General features: G+C 43.7%; 1 protein-coding gene across 1 annotated transcript in view; it reads left to right on the top strand.

The window, feature by feature from the left end:
* LOC131369737 (thyrotropin-releasing hormone-degrading ectoenzyme-like) overlaps positions 1-18341 on the top strand; it is a 28343-nt gene extending 10002 nt beyond the window's left edge. Inside the window, exons 4-9 of the mRNA XM_058416579.1 lie at positions 1358-1446; positions 4295-4428; positions 5109-5141; positions 11216-11363; positions 11742-11849; positions 12432-18341. Of these exons, the coding sequence (XP_058272562.1) occupies positions 1358-1446; positions 4295-4428; positions 5109-5141; positions 11216-11305 (346 nt within the window). The 3' untranslated portion in view covers positions 11306-11363; positions 11742-11849; positions 12432-18341. The remainder of the gene's footprint in view (positions 1-1357; positions 1447-4294; positions 4429-5108; positions 5142-11215; positions 11364-11741; positions 11850-12431) is intronic.
* Positions 18342-19356: the final 1015 nt, after the last annotated feature.

The following is a 19356-nucleotide window of genomic DNA, read 5'->3' on the forward strand; positions in this document are numbered from 1 at the left end:
TGTGTGTTAATGGCTGTGTGTGTGTGTGTTAATGGTTGTGTGTGTGTGTGTTAATGGCTGTGTGTGTGTGTCTGTGTGTGTGTGTTTCAGGTTCCAGTCTGTGTGTGTGTTAACAGCAGTGTGTGTGTGTGTGTTAATGGCTGTATGTGTGTGTGTGTTTCAGGTTCCAGTCTGTGTGTGTTAACAGCTGTGTGTGTGTGTGTGTGTGTTAATGGCTGTGTGTGTGTGTGTTAATGGCTGTGTGTGTGTCAACAGCTGTGTGTGTGTGTGTGTGTTTCAGGTTCCAGTCTGTGTGTGTTAACAGCTGTGTGTGTGTGTTAATGGCTGTGTGTGTGTTTCAGGTTCCAGTCTGTGTGTGTGTGTGTATGTGTGTGTTAATGGCTGTGTGTGTGTGTCTGTGTGTGTGTGTGTTTCAGGTTCCAGTCTGTGTGTGTGTGTGTGTCTGTGTGTTTCAGGTTCCAGTCTGTGTGTGTGTTAACAGCTGTGTGTGTGTTTTAATGGCTGTGTGTGTGTGTGTTTCAGGTTTCAGTCTGTGTGTGTGTTAACAGCTGTGTGTGTGTGTGTGTTAATGGCTGTGTGTGTGTGTGTTTCAGGTTCCAGTCTGTGTGTGTTAGCAGCTGTGTGTGTGTGTGTGTGTGTAAAGGCTGTGTGTGTGTTAACAGCTGTGTGTGTGTGTGTGTTTCAGGTTCCAGTCTGTATGTGTGTTAACAGCTGTGTGTGTGTGTGTTTCAGGTTCCAGTCTGTGTGTGTGTGTTAACAGCTGTGTGTGTGTGTGTCTAGGTGGTCTGGGTGGTCATGCTGAATCTCATGCAGCCTCCCTGTGGACCTCATTATCCTCTGAACTTTTCTGAGAGAGAGAGAGAGAGAGAGAGAGATAGAGAGAGAGGAAGAGAAAGACAGACAGACATATAGATAGACAGATAGATAGATAGATAGATAGATAGATAGATAGATAGATAGATAGATAGATAGATAGATAGATAGATAGAGATAAAGAGAGTGAGAGAGAGAGAGAGAGAGAGAGATAGAATGTGGATGTAAAAGTCGACAGCTGTTATAATGCTTAACCTCATCTGTAATTGTGGACAGGAGATCTGTGTGAAGTGGATGTTGCTCTTTCTGCTGCTTGTTTTTGGTCTAATGATTCGAGGCATGAAGCTCTCGCACATCTGGCTGCATGAAAGTGGATGATTGGAGTAATTAAATGATGAAAGGATAAAACAGCTGCATGTTTTTTTATTGTGTTGTAGCAATGTTAACGACTCAGTGGTGGAGGGGATGAGTGTTAGCAAGCAGCAGAACATGAGCACCTGATTAAACCTCTGTGTGTGTTTGTGTGTGTGTGTGTGTGTATCAGTTTGCAGTGGCGGATCCCACTAAAGCTGGCATTGGGAAACTTCAGTCACATATCAACTGAGTCTCTCATCTGGATCTCTAATAAAACAGGTAGAAGCTCTAACACACACACACACACACACACACGCATCATGTTTATCGCTCTAATCCCATTGACCTCCTCTGAGAGTGGAGAGACGGTGATTTATGGTTTCTCTGAGAGACTCTGCTTCACGGATGATTCCCAGCTAAAAGCCTCCACTAGAAAACACTGAAGTTATGCAGCCATGTTCTCACTGAGGTTCCTGCTGAACACATTCCTTCCTGTGTCTCCAGAGAACCCAGTCCCCAAGACTGTCCACTAACCGTCCCTAAATCCTGTCTCTTCTGTATGAAGGCAGACTGTGAGCTGGGAACAGAGACGATTAAAGCTGAACATGAGCAGACACACGGCTCCGTTTCTGAGCTTTATTTCACACTTCTGAAGATCTGTGGATCTCTGGAGATGCTCAATGCTAGCTTAGAGTGAAGTTCTGAAGCTCTGGAGATGCTCAATGCTAGCTTAGTGTGAAGATCTGAAGCTCTGGAGATGCTGATTGATACTTTAGGGTGAAGAACTAAAGCTCTGGAGATGCTTAAGTGGAGATGCTGATTGATTCTTTAATATTAAGCTCTGAAGATCTCTGGAGATGCCGAACAACTCGTTAGTGTGAAGCTCTGAAGCTTTTTGTATCTCTGGAGATCCTGATTGATTCTTCAGTATGAAGCTCTGAAGCTCTGGAGATGTGTGTTTGTCACGGCTGTAAAGCTCAGTCACAGCTCTGATTTAATATGATGGTGTTGGAGTGTAATCACTCACAGGGATAAACACACTGAGCTCAAAGGAAATGTCCTGAAGTGTCCTATTAGAAGATGAGAAGTGGTCAGTGTCTATTATCACACACTTCCTTTAGGACAGAACACCTGCTCTCAGGATCGAGCTGGTCAGGAAGTGAAGAAGAAAGATGATGAAGATGATGATGAAGAAGATGATGATGATGGTGGTGGTATTGACGCTGTGAGCAAATGTAAATGAAGTAGTTTGTTTGTGAGTTCAGCTACCAGACATTTCATCTGTCTTTCCTCCAGGTGATGGAGTGATGAAGTGATTGAATCCAAACATTTTCTCTTGGCTCCATTTGAGTGAGGGAATGATGGAATGATGGATGGGTTGATGGAGTAATGAAGAGGGATGAATGATGGCGGGAAATATTCTCTCATCACTCCTTCTGCTTGTTTATTTATAGAGCAATGGTGTGATGGAGTGATGAGAAAAATGGAGAGTTGTAGAGGAATGAGTGGTGTAGTGAGAGTGATGGAGGAAAGGACTGTAAAAGGGGTGTTTCTTCTTGTTTGTTTGTAAAGTGGTGGAGAGGAACAAGTGAGGGAGTGATGAAGTGATGGAGAGGAATGAGTGATAGTAAAAGAAGAGTGATGCAGAGGAATGAATGATGGAGTGTTTGAGAGGATTGAATAATGGAATGATGGAGTGATGGAGAGGAATGAGTGATGGAGCAATGGAGAAGGATGAATAATGGAGCAATGGAGAATGAGTGATGGAATAATGGAGTGGTACAGAGGGATGAGTGATGGAGCAATGGAGAGGGATGAGTGATGCAGAGGAATGAGTGATGGAGTGATTGAGAGGATTAAGTGATGGAATGATGGAGTTATGGAGAGGAATGAGTGATGGAGAGATGGAGAAGGATGAGTAATGGAGCGATGGAGGATGAGTGATGGAATGATGGAGTGATGCAGATGGATGAGTGATGGAGTGAGAGTGATGGAATGATAAAACAATGGAGAGGGATGAGTCATATAGTGAGGCAAAGGGATAAATCATAGAGTGATGGAATGATGGTGTTATGTAGAGGAATGAGTGATGGAGTGAGAGTGTTAGAAGGATGGAGCAATGGAGAGGTATGGAGAGAAACAGGTGATGGATCAAAGGAGAAGAATGAGTGATGGAGTGGTGTAGAGGGATGAGTGATTGAGTGAGAGTGATGGAATGATGGATTGATGTCAAAAAACAGGTGATGGAGTGATGGAAAGGGAGGAGTGATGGAGTGATAGTGAGGCATGAATGAACCAGTGAATGAGATGGACTAGTGATGGAGCGATGGTGAGAAATGGGTGATGGAGTGACAAAGTGATGGAGAGAGATTGATGGAATGGCGAAGAGGGATGAGTGAAGGAATGGGATGGGTGATGGAGTGATGCAAAGGAATTAGTGATGGAGTGAGAGTAATGGAATGATAAAACAATGGAGAGAGATGAATGATGGAGTGAGAGTGTTAGAATGATGGAGCAATGGCGATGGAGTGATGGAATGGTGAAGAGGGATGAGTGATGGAGAGGGATGAGTCATGGAGCGATAGAGAGAAACAGGTGATGGAGTGATGGAGTGATGGAATGGTGAAGAGGGATGAGTCATGGAGCGATAGAGAGAAACAGGTGATGGAGTGATGGAGTGATGGAATGGTGAAGAGGGATGAGTGATGGAGAGGGATGAGTCATGGAGCGATAGAGAGAAACAGGTGATGGAGTGATGGAGTGATGGAATGGTGAAGAGGGATGAGTGATGGAGAGGGATGAGTCATGGAGCGATAGAGAGAAACAGGTGATGGAGTGATGGAGTGATGGAATGGTGAAGAGGGATGAGTGATGGAGAGGGATGAGTCATGGAGCGATAGAGAGAAACAGGTGATGGAGTGATGGAGTGATGGAATGGTGAAGAGGGATGAGTGATGGAGCGATAGAGAGAAACTGGTGATGGTGTGATGGAGTGATGGAATGGTGAAGAGGGATGAGTGATGGTGAGGGATGAGTGATGGAGTGATAGAGAGAAACAGGTGATGGTGTGATGGAGTGATTGAATCTTGTCATTCTCCCCTCACTCTTTCTCCTCATTTATTTATAGAGACGCACCGAGTGGGACATATAGGCGAAGAGACGTGGTTGCTAGGCAACATCAATCAGACAGGCTACTTCAGGGTGAACTACGACCTCCACAACTGGAGACTCCTGATCCAGCAGCTGATGATCAACCCCACAGTAGGAAGCTCCTCATTTCCCTCTCCTCCTCTTCCTCATGTGTCTCTCACTTTCACTCCTCTTCATCCTCTTCTCTCTCTCCGTTCCATTCTTAATTCCATTCCTTCCTCCAGTCCTGTCTGTCCTGTTCGACCCTCTGTTACTGATCAACCTCTCTTTGTGTGTGTATGTGTGTGTGTGTGTGTATGTGTGTGTGTATGTGTGTGTATGTGTGTGTGTGTGTATGTGTGTGTGTATGTGTGTGTGTATGTGTGTGTATGTGTGTGTGTGTGTATGTGTGTGTGTATGTGTGTGTGTGTGTGTGTGTGTGTGTGTATGTGTGTGTATGTGTGTGTGTGTGTATGTGTGTGTGTGTGTGTGTGTGTGTGTATGTGTGTGTGTGTATGTGTGTGTGTATGTGTGTGTGTGTATGTGTGTGTGTATGTGTGTGTGTGTGTGTGTGTGTGTGTATGTGTGTGTGTGTGTGTGTGTGTGTGTGTGTATGTGTGTGTGTGTGTATGTGTGTGTGTGTGTATGTGTGTGTGTATGTGTGTGTGTGTGTGTGTGTGTGTATGTGTGTGTGTGTATGTGTGTGTGTATGTGTGTGTGTATGTGTGTGTGTGTATGTGTGTGTGTATGTGTGTGTGTGTGTGTGTGTGTGTGTGTATGTGTGTGTGTGTATGTGTGTGTCCTCACTGCAGATCATCTCTGTGGAGAATCTTCAGTCTGTCCAGGTGGGTTTAGTGAGGACGTTCTCACACTGTGCAGTCTCTCTGAGTGGACAGCAGCTTCAGGACTGATGGATGCTGCTCTGCTCGTCCCCCCGAGCTTCCTGCCTGAGGGGAGGAGTGAAGAAAAACACACACTGACACGCTTGTGGAAACGAGGCCCGGGGCCAAGCTGCAGCTCCTCACTGTGCTGAAAGAGAAAAAGAGAAATGGAGAGAAAGAGACGAACGGAGGAGTGCAGGGACGCGTTATTCTGTTCTGCTCTCTCCATTTCTCTCTCTTTCTTTCAGTGAAACAATCCTGCAGAGTTCAGGCTTTAGCTCCGCCCACCAGCTGAGTGTCTGGTAAACAGAGAGAGGAAAAAGGAATAAGTGATGGAGGTGTAAATGGATGGAGTGATTCAGGGGGGCAGGTGATGTGTGATAGCATGATGGAATGTAGAGGAAAGAGTTACAGAGGGTGGGGGATGAGTGATGGAGGGAGTGATAGAGAGGGTCAAGTGATAGAAAAGTGATGAAGTGATGGAGATGGAAGAGTGATGGATAGAGAGATGGAGAGGAAAGAGGAAAGAACCAGAAAAAAGGATAAGTGATGGAGATATAAATGGATGGAGAGATGCAGAGAGACAGGTGATATGTGATAGCATGAGGGAAAAGGATGAGTGATGGAGGGATGGTGTAGAGTGAGGGAAGATTTACAGAGTGATGGATTGATGGCAGTGGATGAGTGATGGAGAGAGTGATAGTGAGGGACAAGTGAAATTAGAATGATGAAGTGATGGAGAGGGAAGAGTGATGGATTGATGGAGTGACGGAGAAGAACGAGTGATGGTGAGATAGAGGGATGGAATAATAGTGATCTCTCTCTCTCTCTCTCTCTCTCTCTCTCTCAGAGTCATGTTTAAACAGTAGCTTTATTCAGACTGGATTAGTTTTATCTGGAAATTACTGTGGAAAAGTCCGAGTTCTGCAGGAAATGATCTTCTGTAATTCTCCAAACACACACATTTTCCTCAGTGATAAAAATCCTGTTCAAATTCCATCAGTAAAACAAACCTCCTCTGTGTGTGTGTGCTGGACGGACCGAACCATTTCTGTCCAGTGGAGCTGCAGAGTGAATGTAAAAGTCCCTCAGCATGTTTACTCTAGCAGTGAGAGATCAGAGACTGGAACCCGCGGCTGTGACCCACGCTCTGGAAGCAGCACCTCCCCTAAACCTCACTCCTCACAGGCTTTAATTCTCCAGAGCTTCATGAATCCCCTCAGGAGCAGCAGCTGTCCTGTCCTTCACACCTCCAGCTCCACGCTCTCTACCTCAGGACACCAGGGCCGAGTTCATACAGAGGAAGTGGAACACAATCGCCGGGGTTTGTGGGTGTGTTTAACGAGGTGTTACGGTTGAGGTCTGAGGAACAGAAGTGATGTTGAAGTCTGATGTGGAACTGAAGAAGAACACTTTTTCACTTTTCCTCTTCCTCCTAACAAACAAACAGCAAAAGCTACCAGATGTGCTCGTCTTCAGCAGTCAGCAGCTCAGCTCCAGCTTCAATCATCCAGAAATGGAGAGACTCCAACACCGCTGTGTGTTTCAATCTGAGAGCAGTTTAACACACACAGACACACACACACACACACACACACACACACACACACACACACACACCGTGGTGGTGTTGTGTAAAATACAGAGGTCTGGCTGCAGCTCCTCCTCCCTGACTTTAATCATATAATGGACTGAACAGAGAAGAAGAGAAGAAGCTGGATAGTTTCCAGTGGCACTGAGCCGAATACTGAACCCTGAGGATCTTGTCTCTCTTAGAACGCAGCCTCTGTTCCACTCCCTCAGCCATTTATTTATTTATCCTTCTATTTCTTCTACAATTGTTATTATTTATAAGGTAAAATAATAAAAGGCGAGAGAGAATCAATCTTTAAGCGCGAGGCTGTATCGGGAAAAGCTCCGGTTGTTGTCGGGATCTCGCGGCTGGTTTTGTTGCTTTATTACGTAGCAGGAGAAGATGAAATCCATCTTTCTGTCCGCCTTTCGGTGTTTAGAGGGTATATTACCAGTGTGTGTTATTAAAGTTCCGCCGCAACTCTCCAAATCTTTATTACAGTTCATGGATTCGATGTGTTTCGTGTGTGTGTGTGTGTGTGTATATGTGTGTGGTGTGTGTGTGTTTGTGTGTGTGTGTGTGTGTAGATTCCTAGTAGCTTTTCGACGTTGACATCGTTGTCGTTAATCACACGCTCATGTACGTTTGTGTAAATTAAAGATGATAATGAAATGGTGCAGGTACGAATCACAATAGAAGCCTCTGGAGCTCGAGCGCAGGATTAAACACTTCTGCAGCTCTGGGAAATTTTCAGCTGCTTCAGTAACGACGTTTAACACAATTTCATTTCATTCATTTTCTGCTTCAGTGAGGAAGAGAACACGTGCTGTCAGTGTGGCTTTGTCGCAGCTTTTAGATCGGATTCCAACATTTCTGTGATGAGGTTATCTTCACAAGGGTGTGTGTGTGTGTGTGAGAGAGAGAGAGAGATTACACGGCTTAATGAACTTCTCCAAACTGCAAATATTTAATGAGGAAATAATTATGAGGCAATTCAGGAGTTAATGACTCTTTATTCAGGAAGTCAGGAGCTCACACACACACACACACACACACACACTCTGAAACAGATAGAAACAGTAGAAATGTGATACGTCTCTACCCCTGGTAAAGGAGCTGAGGAGTTCAGTCTGATTGGTCAGAGCTTAAGTCACTACAGCGGTCAGAGCATCGAGTCTCCAGAATTCAGGAGCTGAATGACTTCGTCACGTCTGTGTCCACGTCCTGATCCTGTCCCCACTGCCCAACCCCCACTTCTGTCCCTGTTCATCCTGCACTTTTATTAGAATGAAAGAACTGAAGGTTGAACAGACGACGAGTTTGAAGAACGAAATCCCTCTGAACAGATCAGCTGAGTGAAGCAGACACCAAACTTTCCTAAGTAGTGAACATGAGAAAAAAGAAACTTTAAAGACTTTCTACAGGAGAAGCTTCACCTCGTCTTTAGCACCATACGGCTTTAAAGGAACACTTTTACACTAATTAATGTACAACTACAGCAGGGTTTATTTCACTCTCTCTCTCTCTCTCTCTCTCTCTCTCTCTCTCTGCCTCTCTCTCTCTTTTACTTTATCTTTTACTTTATGCTAAAACTTTAAAATACAATCACTAGGAGAAATCTATCACTAAAAACAAGTAAGCAGTGTAACAAACAAACAATCTTTGTTTCACCTTCCTTGAACCTCCAGAGACATTGATCTGGGATTTTCAGAAGAGCATTGTGAACTGGTCTGGTCTATCTGGTCTGGACAGCACTGTTATTGCTCCCTTGTTCTCTTCTTGCCGCTGCAGGAGGGTGGTCAAGTCCTGATTGACCTGTCTTGTCGGGTCAGAACTTTCCAACTGCAGATGACACAGAGTCACGGCTTACAACCTTCTACAGTGTATTAAAAATATGATTGTTAAACATCTATTCATGCTGTACCTGATGGAAATGGACCTGTCAGCAACAACACTGTTCTACCAGTTGGTCCTGAGAGCCTGGTCTTAAGTGTTGAAGATCAGCAAGATCGATGCACAACGTTTTCCAAGTATTGAAAATGAACCAATTTTCCACAATCTTCTGATTCTGTCCAGAATCTGGAGATCAGGAATCACCAAAGTTAAGGATTTGAGGTCTGGTGAAAACTGGAAGACAGCTAGGGACCTGTGTGCTGAGTCTGGAGTACAGCTGGACTGCCTAATGCAGATTCTGCTTAGAGTGGTAGTTTCAGCACTACCATTCCCTTTCAGGGAGGCTTTGGGGCAGGACCCTGGGGGAAGCCATCAGCTCCCACCACCCTTATCAATCTCTGAAGCAGCAGAGGAGTATCAATGAGAAGAAGGAGCACTTTTTTCCGTTCAAACACCAACAACATGGACTCAAATACTAACAACACTGGAAGATGCCACTAAGAAAGCACTGTATGAAACCTATATTAAAATTGTGTATATAGGTTCTTTGGGGAGGAGTCACATTGGTTAGAACTCTTGGTGCTGGACTCTTCCCCACGAGGATGCTGGAGGTCTCTGTACAAACCACCCATAGAGGAGCGTACAGCTGAATGCCCTACAGTCGTGGGTAGTGCATGGGGCCGTGGCCACAAACAGACATGTGGCAAATATCGACCCCACCAGGGGCAGAGAGTGTAACTTCTCTGGCAGAGAAGAAACAGTAGACCAGCTGTTTTTGCATTGTGGACGTCTAAACAGATTTTGTTTACTACTTAGAGTTTGGTGCAAAGGGTTGAGAGTCACATGGACAGAGCACCTTCATGTCTACTAAACTTCGTAATAGTTCAGGACAAGCTCACTATATGGCTTACAGGAAAAAATTTAATGCAGGGAGGAGGCACCCAGGATGCTGAAAAAAAATGCTGACAGCTCTAGTTGAAGGCAGAATCAAAAGTAAATATGCTTTCTATAAGATGACTCGGAGGTTACCAGAATTCTGACAAGTGTGGTCACTGGGGGAAGTTTGATGTTCTGTAGATGTAGAAGACCTAAGGATTAGCTTCTAATTTTAAAAAAAAAGGGGGGGGGGCGGTGGTGGTGATGGTGAGGGGTATTTCAGGACTGTTTTATCACTTTTCTCTGTTAGGATTTTCACAGATGTTGTCCTTTTACTGTTCTTTTCAAAGTTTGAAAAATTCTATATGTGAATCTCTCTCTCTACTTTGAATCAGAAACTAAACTCATTCATCAATCTGCACGATTCCACTCAGTGGTGTAATGCTGCAGGTTTTTCACAGACTATTAACTCTGACAGAAATAAGGTTTATTCCTCCTCGTTATCTTCAGTAATTTAATAAAAGCGTTCCCACATTAAAGAAGAGAAGTGAATCTGTGAACAGAATTAGTGCGTGATTAATGAAGACCTGGAGTTTATTCCTCATCTGAAGTCAACGTCATGAGACACAAGACACGAACACAAACTTGGACGATTCGTTAAACCGCGTCTGGTGTTGATCGTTTGATCACAAAAGTGTTTATGGTCTTTTGTTGGATTTGATACTTTTAATGGACATACAGTTAATTACGAGCTGACGGTTTGTGAGATTTATTTTCCTCATAGATGAACTGGGACTCGGACACGGAGGGTTCCCGAACGTCTGAATTCAGGTGAAAGAATCTTCCTGTCTCTATGGATAAAGGAACGACGCTGATACAACTCATCACCCAGCAGAGATATTGCTAGCCAGCTACCTGGAGTGAGTGTGTCAAGGAGCTCAGCTGAAGATGGAGTGAATCTGCTGCTGGACTTTTGAAGTACTACTGATCACAGTAACGTGGCTGAATAAAATCCTGCTCCACTGAGAAAGTCTGAAGCTTCTCCCCCTGCAGTGCTGCTACACGACCTCCTGCTTCCTCCTCAGTAGGAGTTCAGAGTCTCTGTGGAGAGCAGGAGCTCAGGAGGATGGAATAGATGTATCCACTGACCCCAGCATCCAAACGCTACATCTGGTCAGTACAGAGCTGGAAGTGGTGTTGAAACGCTTCCTGGGGTTTGATCTGCTGCTCTCAGTGACACCAGATGGGGTTTGATCTTTCCTTTTAGTGCTGCAGCTTTCAGTTTGCCTCTGATGTTTTATAGATGGATGCAGAACGAACAGGACGGCGCTTTTACACCAGAAGCTGCTTTCTGTCACTGGGATTTTCCTGTACAGATTCAGACACCACTCTAAACCTGCATTAAAGAGCGTCAGGATGTAAATAGCGACAAAACACTGAACAAGGTTCAAACAGCCGCACATCTGTCGGACGAGAAGCCGAGCATGAAATGAACCTGTCAGGAATAAACAGCAGCCGTTTTGTTCTTTAAACGTTAAAGGGAGAGAGACGTGTCACAGGCGGCAGAGTCACGTGGACCTTTAAATTCTGCTGTGTTTCCATCATAGCTGCATGAAGACTCAGTTACTGTTCATCCTCTTTACACACCTTCTGTCTGTGTGTGTGTGTCTGTGTGTGTGTGTGTGTGTGTGTGCAGAGCCGGATATCTCCCTCAGAACCTCCCACTGCAGATCATCTGTTATCTGTCCAAAGAGGACGACTTCCTGCCCTGGCATGCTGCGAGTAGAGCGCTGTACCAGCTGGACAAACTGCTGGACCGCACCGAGGACTACAGCCTCTTTAGTGTAGGTGAAGCTCCATCACTCTGTGTGTGTGTGTGTGTGTGTGTGTTTATTCCAGTTGAATATCAAGATCTAATTGTAATATAGTTTTAATTGTTCCCTCGTCTCAGTGAAAGAGCATGAAGGAGATGAGTGGCGCTAAATTAGCCATAACATTACCTGCTGTGTGACACACACACACACACACACACGCACACAGTATGAAAACAAACAGCTTTGATTGTCCTTTCTACTGATTAATCACTGTGTGTGTGTGTGTGATCAGAGTTACGCGTCCTCCTTCATTTCCTCCTTCATTTGCTCCTTCTCTTCCTCCATCACTCCCTTCTTCACTTTCTCCTTCTCTTCTTCCTTCAATTCCTCTTTATTTTCCTCCTTCAGTGAGCTCCAGAGGGAGGTGATCATGTTGGCCTGTAGTTTTGGGAATAAACACTGTCACCGTCAGGCCATGTCACTCGTCTCTGAGTGGATCTCCAGTGACAAGAACAGGTGCAGACACACACACACGCGCTCTCACACACACACACACACACGCACACACAGTAAAGCTCTTAAACCTCTCCATCAGTTAAGTATCTTTACACTGATTACCGCAAAACCTCTAAGATATTAACACATGGTGATGTGACATATTTTAGAGAGTGTGTGTGTGTGTGTTGTTGAAATGAAGCAGCTGCACCGGGACTGAGGTTTCATGTCGGTGTGTGTGTGTTTAAAGTTTAAGTTCTGATCAATGAATCTCACTCAGGAGTCTCACACACACACACACACACACACTCGCTCTGCCGTCTGCCGCATCTCCATGGCAACACCTGTTTGTTCATCTAATAGCTTTTTCCCTGAATGTCCTGATAAGTACACAGTGTTTTACACACACACACACACACACACACACACACAGTGGGATTGTAAGGGATGGTGTTAGAGACACATGAGGTTCTGTTAGAAATCAGCTCCATGTTGAGCTGCTGATCAAATCTAGACTTTATAACTGAACACGTCACTGTGGAGTTTCTTCATCAGCGTCTTTGTGGAAAAGCTGCTCTTTCAGTCTCCATCTTTGTCCTCCAGCATGCTGTGTCCTCCTGCGTCTTCCAGCAGGCCGTGTCCTCCTGCATCCTTCACCAGCCGAGAAGGAAATAAAAAGCACAGATGCAGAATTTAATAAAGAGCTGCGGCTAAAATGCAGAAATTCCCATGAAGTCCATCAGCCAGTCTTCCTCCATGTTGCTTTAGGAAAATGTTCCTGTAGCCACACGGAGCTGAGGAGCTGCAGGAAGATGGAGTAGATCTGAACTTCCAGATACATCATCAACACAGACTCTACATTTCCTCAACTTCACTTCCTCTACCTCACTTCCTCTACATTACTTCCTCAACTTCATTTCCTCTACCTCACTTCCTCTACCTCACTTCCTAAACTTCACTTCCTCTTCTACACTTTCTCTACCTCACTTCCTCCACCTCACTTCTTCAACCTCTCTTCCTCAACTCCACTTCCTCTGTCTCACTTCCTTTACATAACTTCAACTTCACTTCCTCTTGTATACTTTCTATATTTCACTTTCTCTACCTCACTTCATCTACCTCACTTTCTCTACCTCTCTACCTACTTCACTTCCTCAGCTTCACTTCCTTTTCTACACTTTCTATATTTCACTTTCTCTACCTCACTTCCTCCACCTCACTTCATCAACTCCACTTCCTCTACCTCACTTCCTTTACATAACTTCCTCAACTTCACTTCCTCTTGTATACTTTCTATATTTCACTATCTCTACCTCACTTCCTCTACCTCACATCTTCTACCTCACTTCCTCAACTTCACTTCCTCAACTTCACTTCCTCTACCTCACTTCCTCAACTTCACTTCCTCCTTTCCCACTGACCTACCTCCTTCATTTTCTCCTTCAATCCCTTTTGCACTTCATCCATCATTCTCTTCTCCACTTTCTCCTTCACATCCTTCCATGTCCTCTTATTCTCTCCCTCCTTTGTTCTCTCCTTCATGTCCTCCTTCACTCCCCCATTATTTCTCCTCCAGTTCCTGCTCCACCTCCTCCCTCATTGATCCTCCCCCTCTCAGCTCTCAGTGGAGGATTGTTGGATGTTGAGGCTGAAACTCGTGGAGGTTCTCCTGCAGTGATGTTTGATGATAAAAGCTGGACTTCCTGCAGGAACACAATGGACAGTGTGTTTACTTTTTCTCCACTCAGAGCTGCAGACTCCGTGTCGCTCTTCCTGTTCCATTAGTGAGTGATAGCAGCTGCAGGTTCTCGGTTTCTCTGTGTTCATGAAGGTGTTTGTGATGAAGCTCCACACTGAACGTCTCTCTTCTGAGGAACATAAAGAGCTGAAATGCTGAAACGTGTAAAAAGGCAGCAGCTGAACACCTCGACTCGCTTTGTTAGCCATGCCATGAAACACCTTCCAGTTTTCCCCTGAAACTGGGACCAGTCGAGGAGACGAGGTACAGGAGACACAAGGCACGAGGTTCTGCTCATCCCACTGTAACCATAGAAACACTGTTACATGTCCTAGCTAGTATCAGCTAACTAAATAGCTTAGCTTGGACTCAGGATTAGATTTATTATGATCAGTAACTGAGATTAAATAAAGATTTATATTTTTTTACTCAGTAACAGTGAAGTGTTTTCTTTCACTCAGTTCTCCCTCAGCTTGCAATCTGATTGGTTAAGAGACCAAAAAGATCTTAAAATCTTAAAAATCTTTTTAAAAGATTCACTTTCTGTAGAATTCTACACACACACACACACACAGAGAGCCATAACATCTACAGTACACTGGAGCAGCCAGTTCAGACCTCTGTTTATTTTATTTATAAATAAAAGTTTGATGAAGGGCAGATCACTGTGGTGTGAGAGGAATAAAGCACTCAAGCAGTTAGAGGTAATGATTCTGCTGTAACACAGTGTGTAACAGGGTGTAACAGGATGTGTAACAGTGTAACACTGTGTAACAGGGTGTGTAACAGTGTGTAACAGGATGTGTAACAGTGTAACACAGTGTGTAACAGGATGTGTAACAGTGTAACATAGTGTGTAACAGGATGTGTAACAGTGTATCACAGTGTGTAAGAGGGTGTGTAACAGTGTATCACAGTGTGTAACAGAGTGTGTAACAGGATGTGTAACAGTGTATCATGTTGTGTAACAGGATGTGTAACAGTGTAACATGGTGTGTAACAAGATGTGTAACAGTGTATCACAGTGTGTAAGAGGGTGTGTAACAGTGTATCACAGTGTGTAACAGAGTGTGTAACAGGATGTGTAACAGTGTATCATGTTGTGTAACAGGATGTGTAACATGGTGTGTAACAAGATGTGTAACAGTGTATCATGTTGTGTAACAGGATGTGTAACAGTGTAACACAGTGTGTAACAAGATGTGTAACAGTGTATCACAGTGTGTAAGAGGGTGTGTAACAGTGTATCACAGTGTGTAACAGAGTGTGTAACAGGATGTGTAACAGTGTATCATGTTGTGTAACAGGATGTGTAACAGTGTAACATGGTGTGTAACAGGGTGTGTAACAGTGTAACACAGTGTGTAATAGGATGTGTAACAGTGTATCACAGTGTGTAACAGAGTGTGTAACAGGATGTGTAACAGTGTATCATGGTGTGTAACGGATGTGTAACAGTGTAACACAGTGTGTAACAGGGCGTGTAACAGAGTAACAGTGTATAACAGGATGTGTAACAGTGTAACACAGTATGTAACAGGATGTGTAACAGTGTAACACAGTATGTAACAGGATGTGTAACAGTGTATCACGGTGTGTAACAGGGTGTGTAACAGTGTAACACAGTGTGTAACAGGATGTGTAACAGTGTATCATGGTGTGTAACAGTGTGTGTAACAGGATGTGTAACAGTGTATCACAGTGTGTAACAGAGTGTGTAACAGTGTAACACAGTGTGTAACAGGATGTGTAAAAGTGTAACATGGTGTGTAACAGTGTGTAACAGGATATGTAACAGTGTATCATGGTGTGTAACAGGATGTGTAAAAGTGTAACATGGTGTGTAACAGGGTGTGTAACAGTGTAACACAGTGTGTAATAGGATGTGTAACAGAGTAACAGTGTGTAACAGGATGTGTAACAGTGTATCATGGATGTGTATCAGTGTAACAGTGTATCATGGTGTGTAACAGGATGTGTAACAGAGTAACAGTGTGTAACAGGATGTGTAACTGTATCATGGTGTGTAACAGGATGTGTAACAGTGTATCATGGTGTGTAACAGGATGTGTAACAGTGTAACAGTGTGTATCATGTTGTGTAACAGGATGTGTAACAGTGTATCATGTTGTGTAACAGGATGTGTAACAGTGTAACAGTGTGTAACAGGATGTGTAACAGTGTAACCCAGTGTGTAACAGGATGTGTAACAGTGCATAATGGTGTGTAACAGGATGTGTAAGTGTATCATGGTGTGTAACAGGATTGGTAACAGTGTAACAGGATGTGTAACAGTGTAACACAGTGTGTAAAAGGATGTGTAACAGTGTATCATGTTGTGTAACAGGATGTGTAACAGTGTAACTTGGTGTGTAACAGGGTGTTTAACAGTGTAACACAGTGTGTAACATGATGTGTAACAGTGTATCACAGTGTGTAACAGGATGTGTAACAGTGTATCATGTTGTGTAACAGGATGTGTAACAGTGTAACTTGGTGTGTAACAGGGTGTGTAACAGTGTAACACAGTGTGTAACATGATGTGTAACAGTGCATCATGGTGTGTAACAGGATGTGTAACAGTGTATCATGTTGTGTAACAGGATGTGTAACACAGTGTGTAACATGATGTGTAACAGTGCATCATGGTGTGTAACAGGATGTGTAACAGTGTATCATGTTGTGTAACAGGATGTGTAACAGTGTAACATGGTGTGTAACAGTGTAACATGGTGTGTAACAGGATGTGTAACAGTGTATCACAGTGTGTAAGACGGTGTGTAACAGTGTAACACAGTGTGTAACAGTGTATCATGTTGTGTAACAGGATGTGTAACAGTGTATCAAGGTGTGTAACAGGATGTGTAACAGTGTAACAGGATGTGTAACAGTGTGTAAGAGTGTGTAACAGAGTGTGTAACATGATGTGTAACAACATAACACAGTATGTAACAGGATGTGTAACAGTGTAACACATTGTGTAACAGGATGTGTAACAGGATGTGTAACAGTGTAACAGTGTGTAACAGGATGTGTAACAGTGTAACACAGTGTGTAACAGGATGTGTAACTGTGTAACACAGTGTGTAACGGGATGTGTAACAGTGTAACAGTGTGTAACAGGATGTGTAACATTGTATCACGGTGTGTAACAGGATGTGTAACAGTGTAACACAGTGTGTAACAGTGTAACACAGTTTGTAACAGGATGTGTAACAGTGTATCACGGTGTGTAACAGGATGTGTAACAGTGTATCACGGTGTGTAACAGGATGTGTAACAGTGTAACACAGTGTGTAACAGGATGTGTAACAGTGTAACACAGTTTGTAACAGGATGTGTAACAATATAACACAGTGTGTAACAGGATGTGTAACAGAGTAACAGGGTGTGTAACAGTGTGTGTAACAGAGTAACAGGGTGTGTAACAGGGTGTGTAACAATATAACACAGTGTGTAACTGGGTGTGTAACTGTGCAACAGGGTGTGTAACAGTATATGTAACAGGGTGTGTATCTGTGTAACAAGGTGTGTAACAGTGTAACACAGTTTGTAACAGGATGTGTAACAGTGTAACACAGTTTGTAACAGGATGTGTAACAGTGTATCATGGTGTGTAACAGGATGTGTAACAGTGTTACACAGTTTGTAACAGGATGTGTAACAGTGTAACACAGTTTGTAACAGGATGTGTAACAGTGTATCATGGTGTGTAACAGGATGTGTAACAGTGTAACACAGTGTGTAACAGGATGTGTAACAGTGTTACACAGTTTGTAACAGGATGTGTAACAATATAACACAGTGTGTAACAGGATGTGTAACAGAGTAACAGGGTGTGTAACACTGTGTGTAACAGAGTAACAGGGTGTGTAACAGAGTAACAGGGTGTGTAACAGGGTGTGTAACAATATAACACAGTGTGTAACTGGGTGTGTAACTGTGCAACAGGGTGTGTAACAGTATATGTAACAGGGTGTGTATCTGTGTAACAAGGTGTGTAACAGGGTGTGTATCTATGTATGTGTAAGAGGGTGTGTAACAGGGTGTGTATCTGTGTAAGTGTGTAACAGTGTGTGTAACAGCGTAATATTGTCTCCACTTCATCACACCACCCTGTTGTTCATTATTTCCCTACACCTGCAACACACACACACACACACTTTAAATCCTTCCATCCTTCATTACTTTATGGATCTGAGTGCAGAGATGAAGCGCTGATGTAGAAATGATGAAATAATGGCAGTGTGACGTTCTCGCTCTCCGCCAGAGCCGTCTTTACTCCCTTACACATGAGGGACGTATAATCGATATCCGCCGAGTAAACACTTGACCTGTTATTATTCACTGAAGGTGAAACCAGGCTGCTGTTAACGGTGTGTATAAAGTTTGTGTATGTGTGTGTGTGTGTGTGTCTAAAGCTGGCAGATTTTCTCTTTCATCAGCACGTCTGAAGGAAGCGGCGAATGTGAGTGGCCGCGCTTGTGTCACGCTTTAATCCTCACGCTGTGAGTGGAAGCCTGCTCTCTTCTGTTTGCCTGAGTGCCCAATCCCTGCGCCACATCCCGCGTCACTCGGCAGCTCCGTGAGGAATCAGGAATTAGAACGATTTTATTTTTTCCTCGGCCGTGGACGCTCATATTTTATTTATATGTAGCGTTTCCTATTGAGCTGAAGAGCTTCATGAGAAGAACCTCTGATCTCACACACAAAGACAACACAACCTCCACTAATTAAATACTCAAATAATTAAAGGTGCAATAAGCAATTTTTTCAGTTCTACAGGTTCCAGATTAATCAGTGACACGCAGAGATAAGTGTCTGTTCAACAAATATAAAGAGACTGCATTATTCTCTGACATAAAAAACCTTAAGCTGTGTGTGTGTGTTGTGCGTGTGCATAGGTGAGTGTCTGTGTGTGTGTGTCTGTGTGTGTCTGTGTGAGTGTGTGTCTGTGTGAGTGTGTGAATAATTGAGTGTGTTTGTGTATGTATATGTGTGTGTAGTTGAGTGTGTGTAGTTGAGTGTGAGTGCATACTTGAGTGTCTGTGTGTACCTGTCATTGTATGTGTGTGGGGGGGTGGGCTTGTGTAGTTGTGGGTATTTGTGTATGTGTAGTTGAGTGCATGTGTGTACCTGTCTGTGTGTTTGTGTGTGTGTGCATGCATAGTTGAGTGTGTTAGTGTGTTTGTGTAGTTGAGAATGTTTGTTTGTGTGTGTATATGTGTGTATATATATATATATATATATATATATATATACATATACATATGTGTACATGTATGAGTGTGTGTGCATGTGTATTTGTGTCTATGTATAGTTGTGTGTGTGTGTGTATGTGTGTAGTTGACTGTGTGTGTATGTGTGTGTGTGTGTAATTGTGTGTAACACTAAAAGATTCCTGAAAGTCAGTCCTGATGTGTTCTGTTTATTTGGATCCTGAATAATATTTGCTTTAGCTGTGACGCTTCAGACAGACAACGATGAGGTTTGTGTGATTTGGAGTCTGGGGTGTCGTGTAGGAATCTAACTCTTCAGAGTGTCGCCTGTGAGGATGACATCACCGCTCGCTGTTCGTTATCACTCCAACTCCAATTATCAGAATCCAACGCTGACGCGTGGGAAGCCACTCAGTTATCCGGCAGCATCACGCTAATCTCTAACCACATCTCAGAAAAGCTCCAGGTCTTAACTCTGTCTGAATAAAAGCCTGTTCCGATCTGGACGGATTAGACGCGTCGTGTAAGCGTGAGATTTACAGCGTAAGAAAGACAAATAACAAAAACGTTC

Source organism: Hemibagrus wyckioides, linkage group LG19, assembly GCF_019097595.1.
Source record: "Hemibagrus wyckioides isolate EC202008001 linkage group LG19, SWU_Hwy_1.0, whole genome shotgun sequence".
Classification (NCBI taxonomy): domain Eukaryota; kingdom Metazoa; phylum Chordata; class Actinopteri; order Siluriformes; family Bagridae; genus Hemibagrus; species Hemibagrus wyckioides.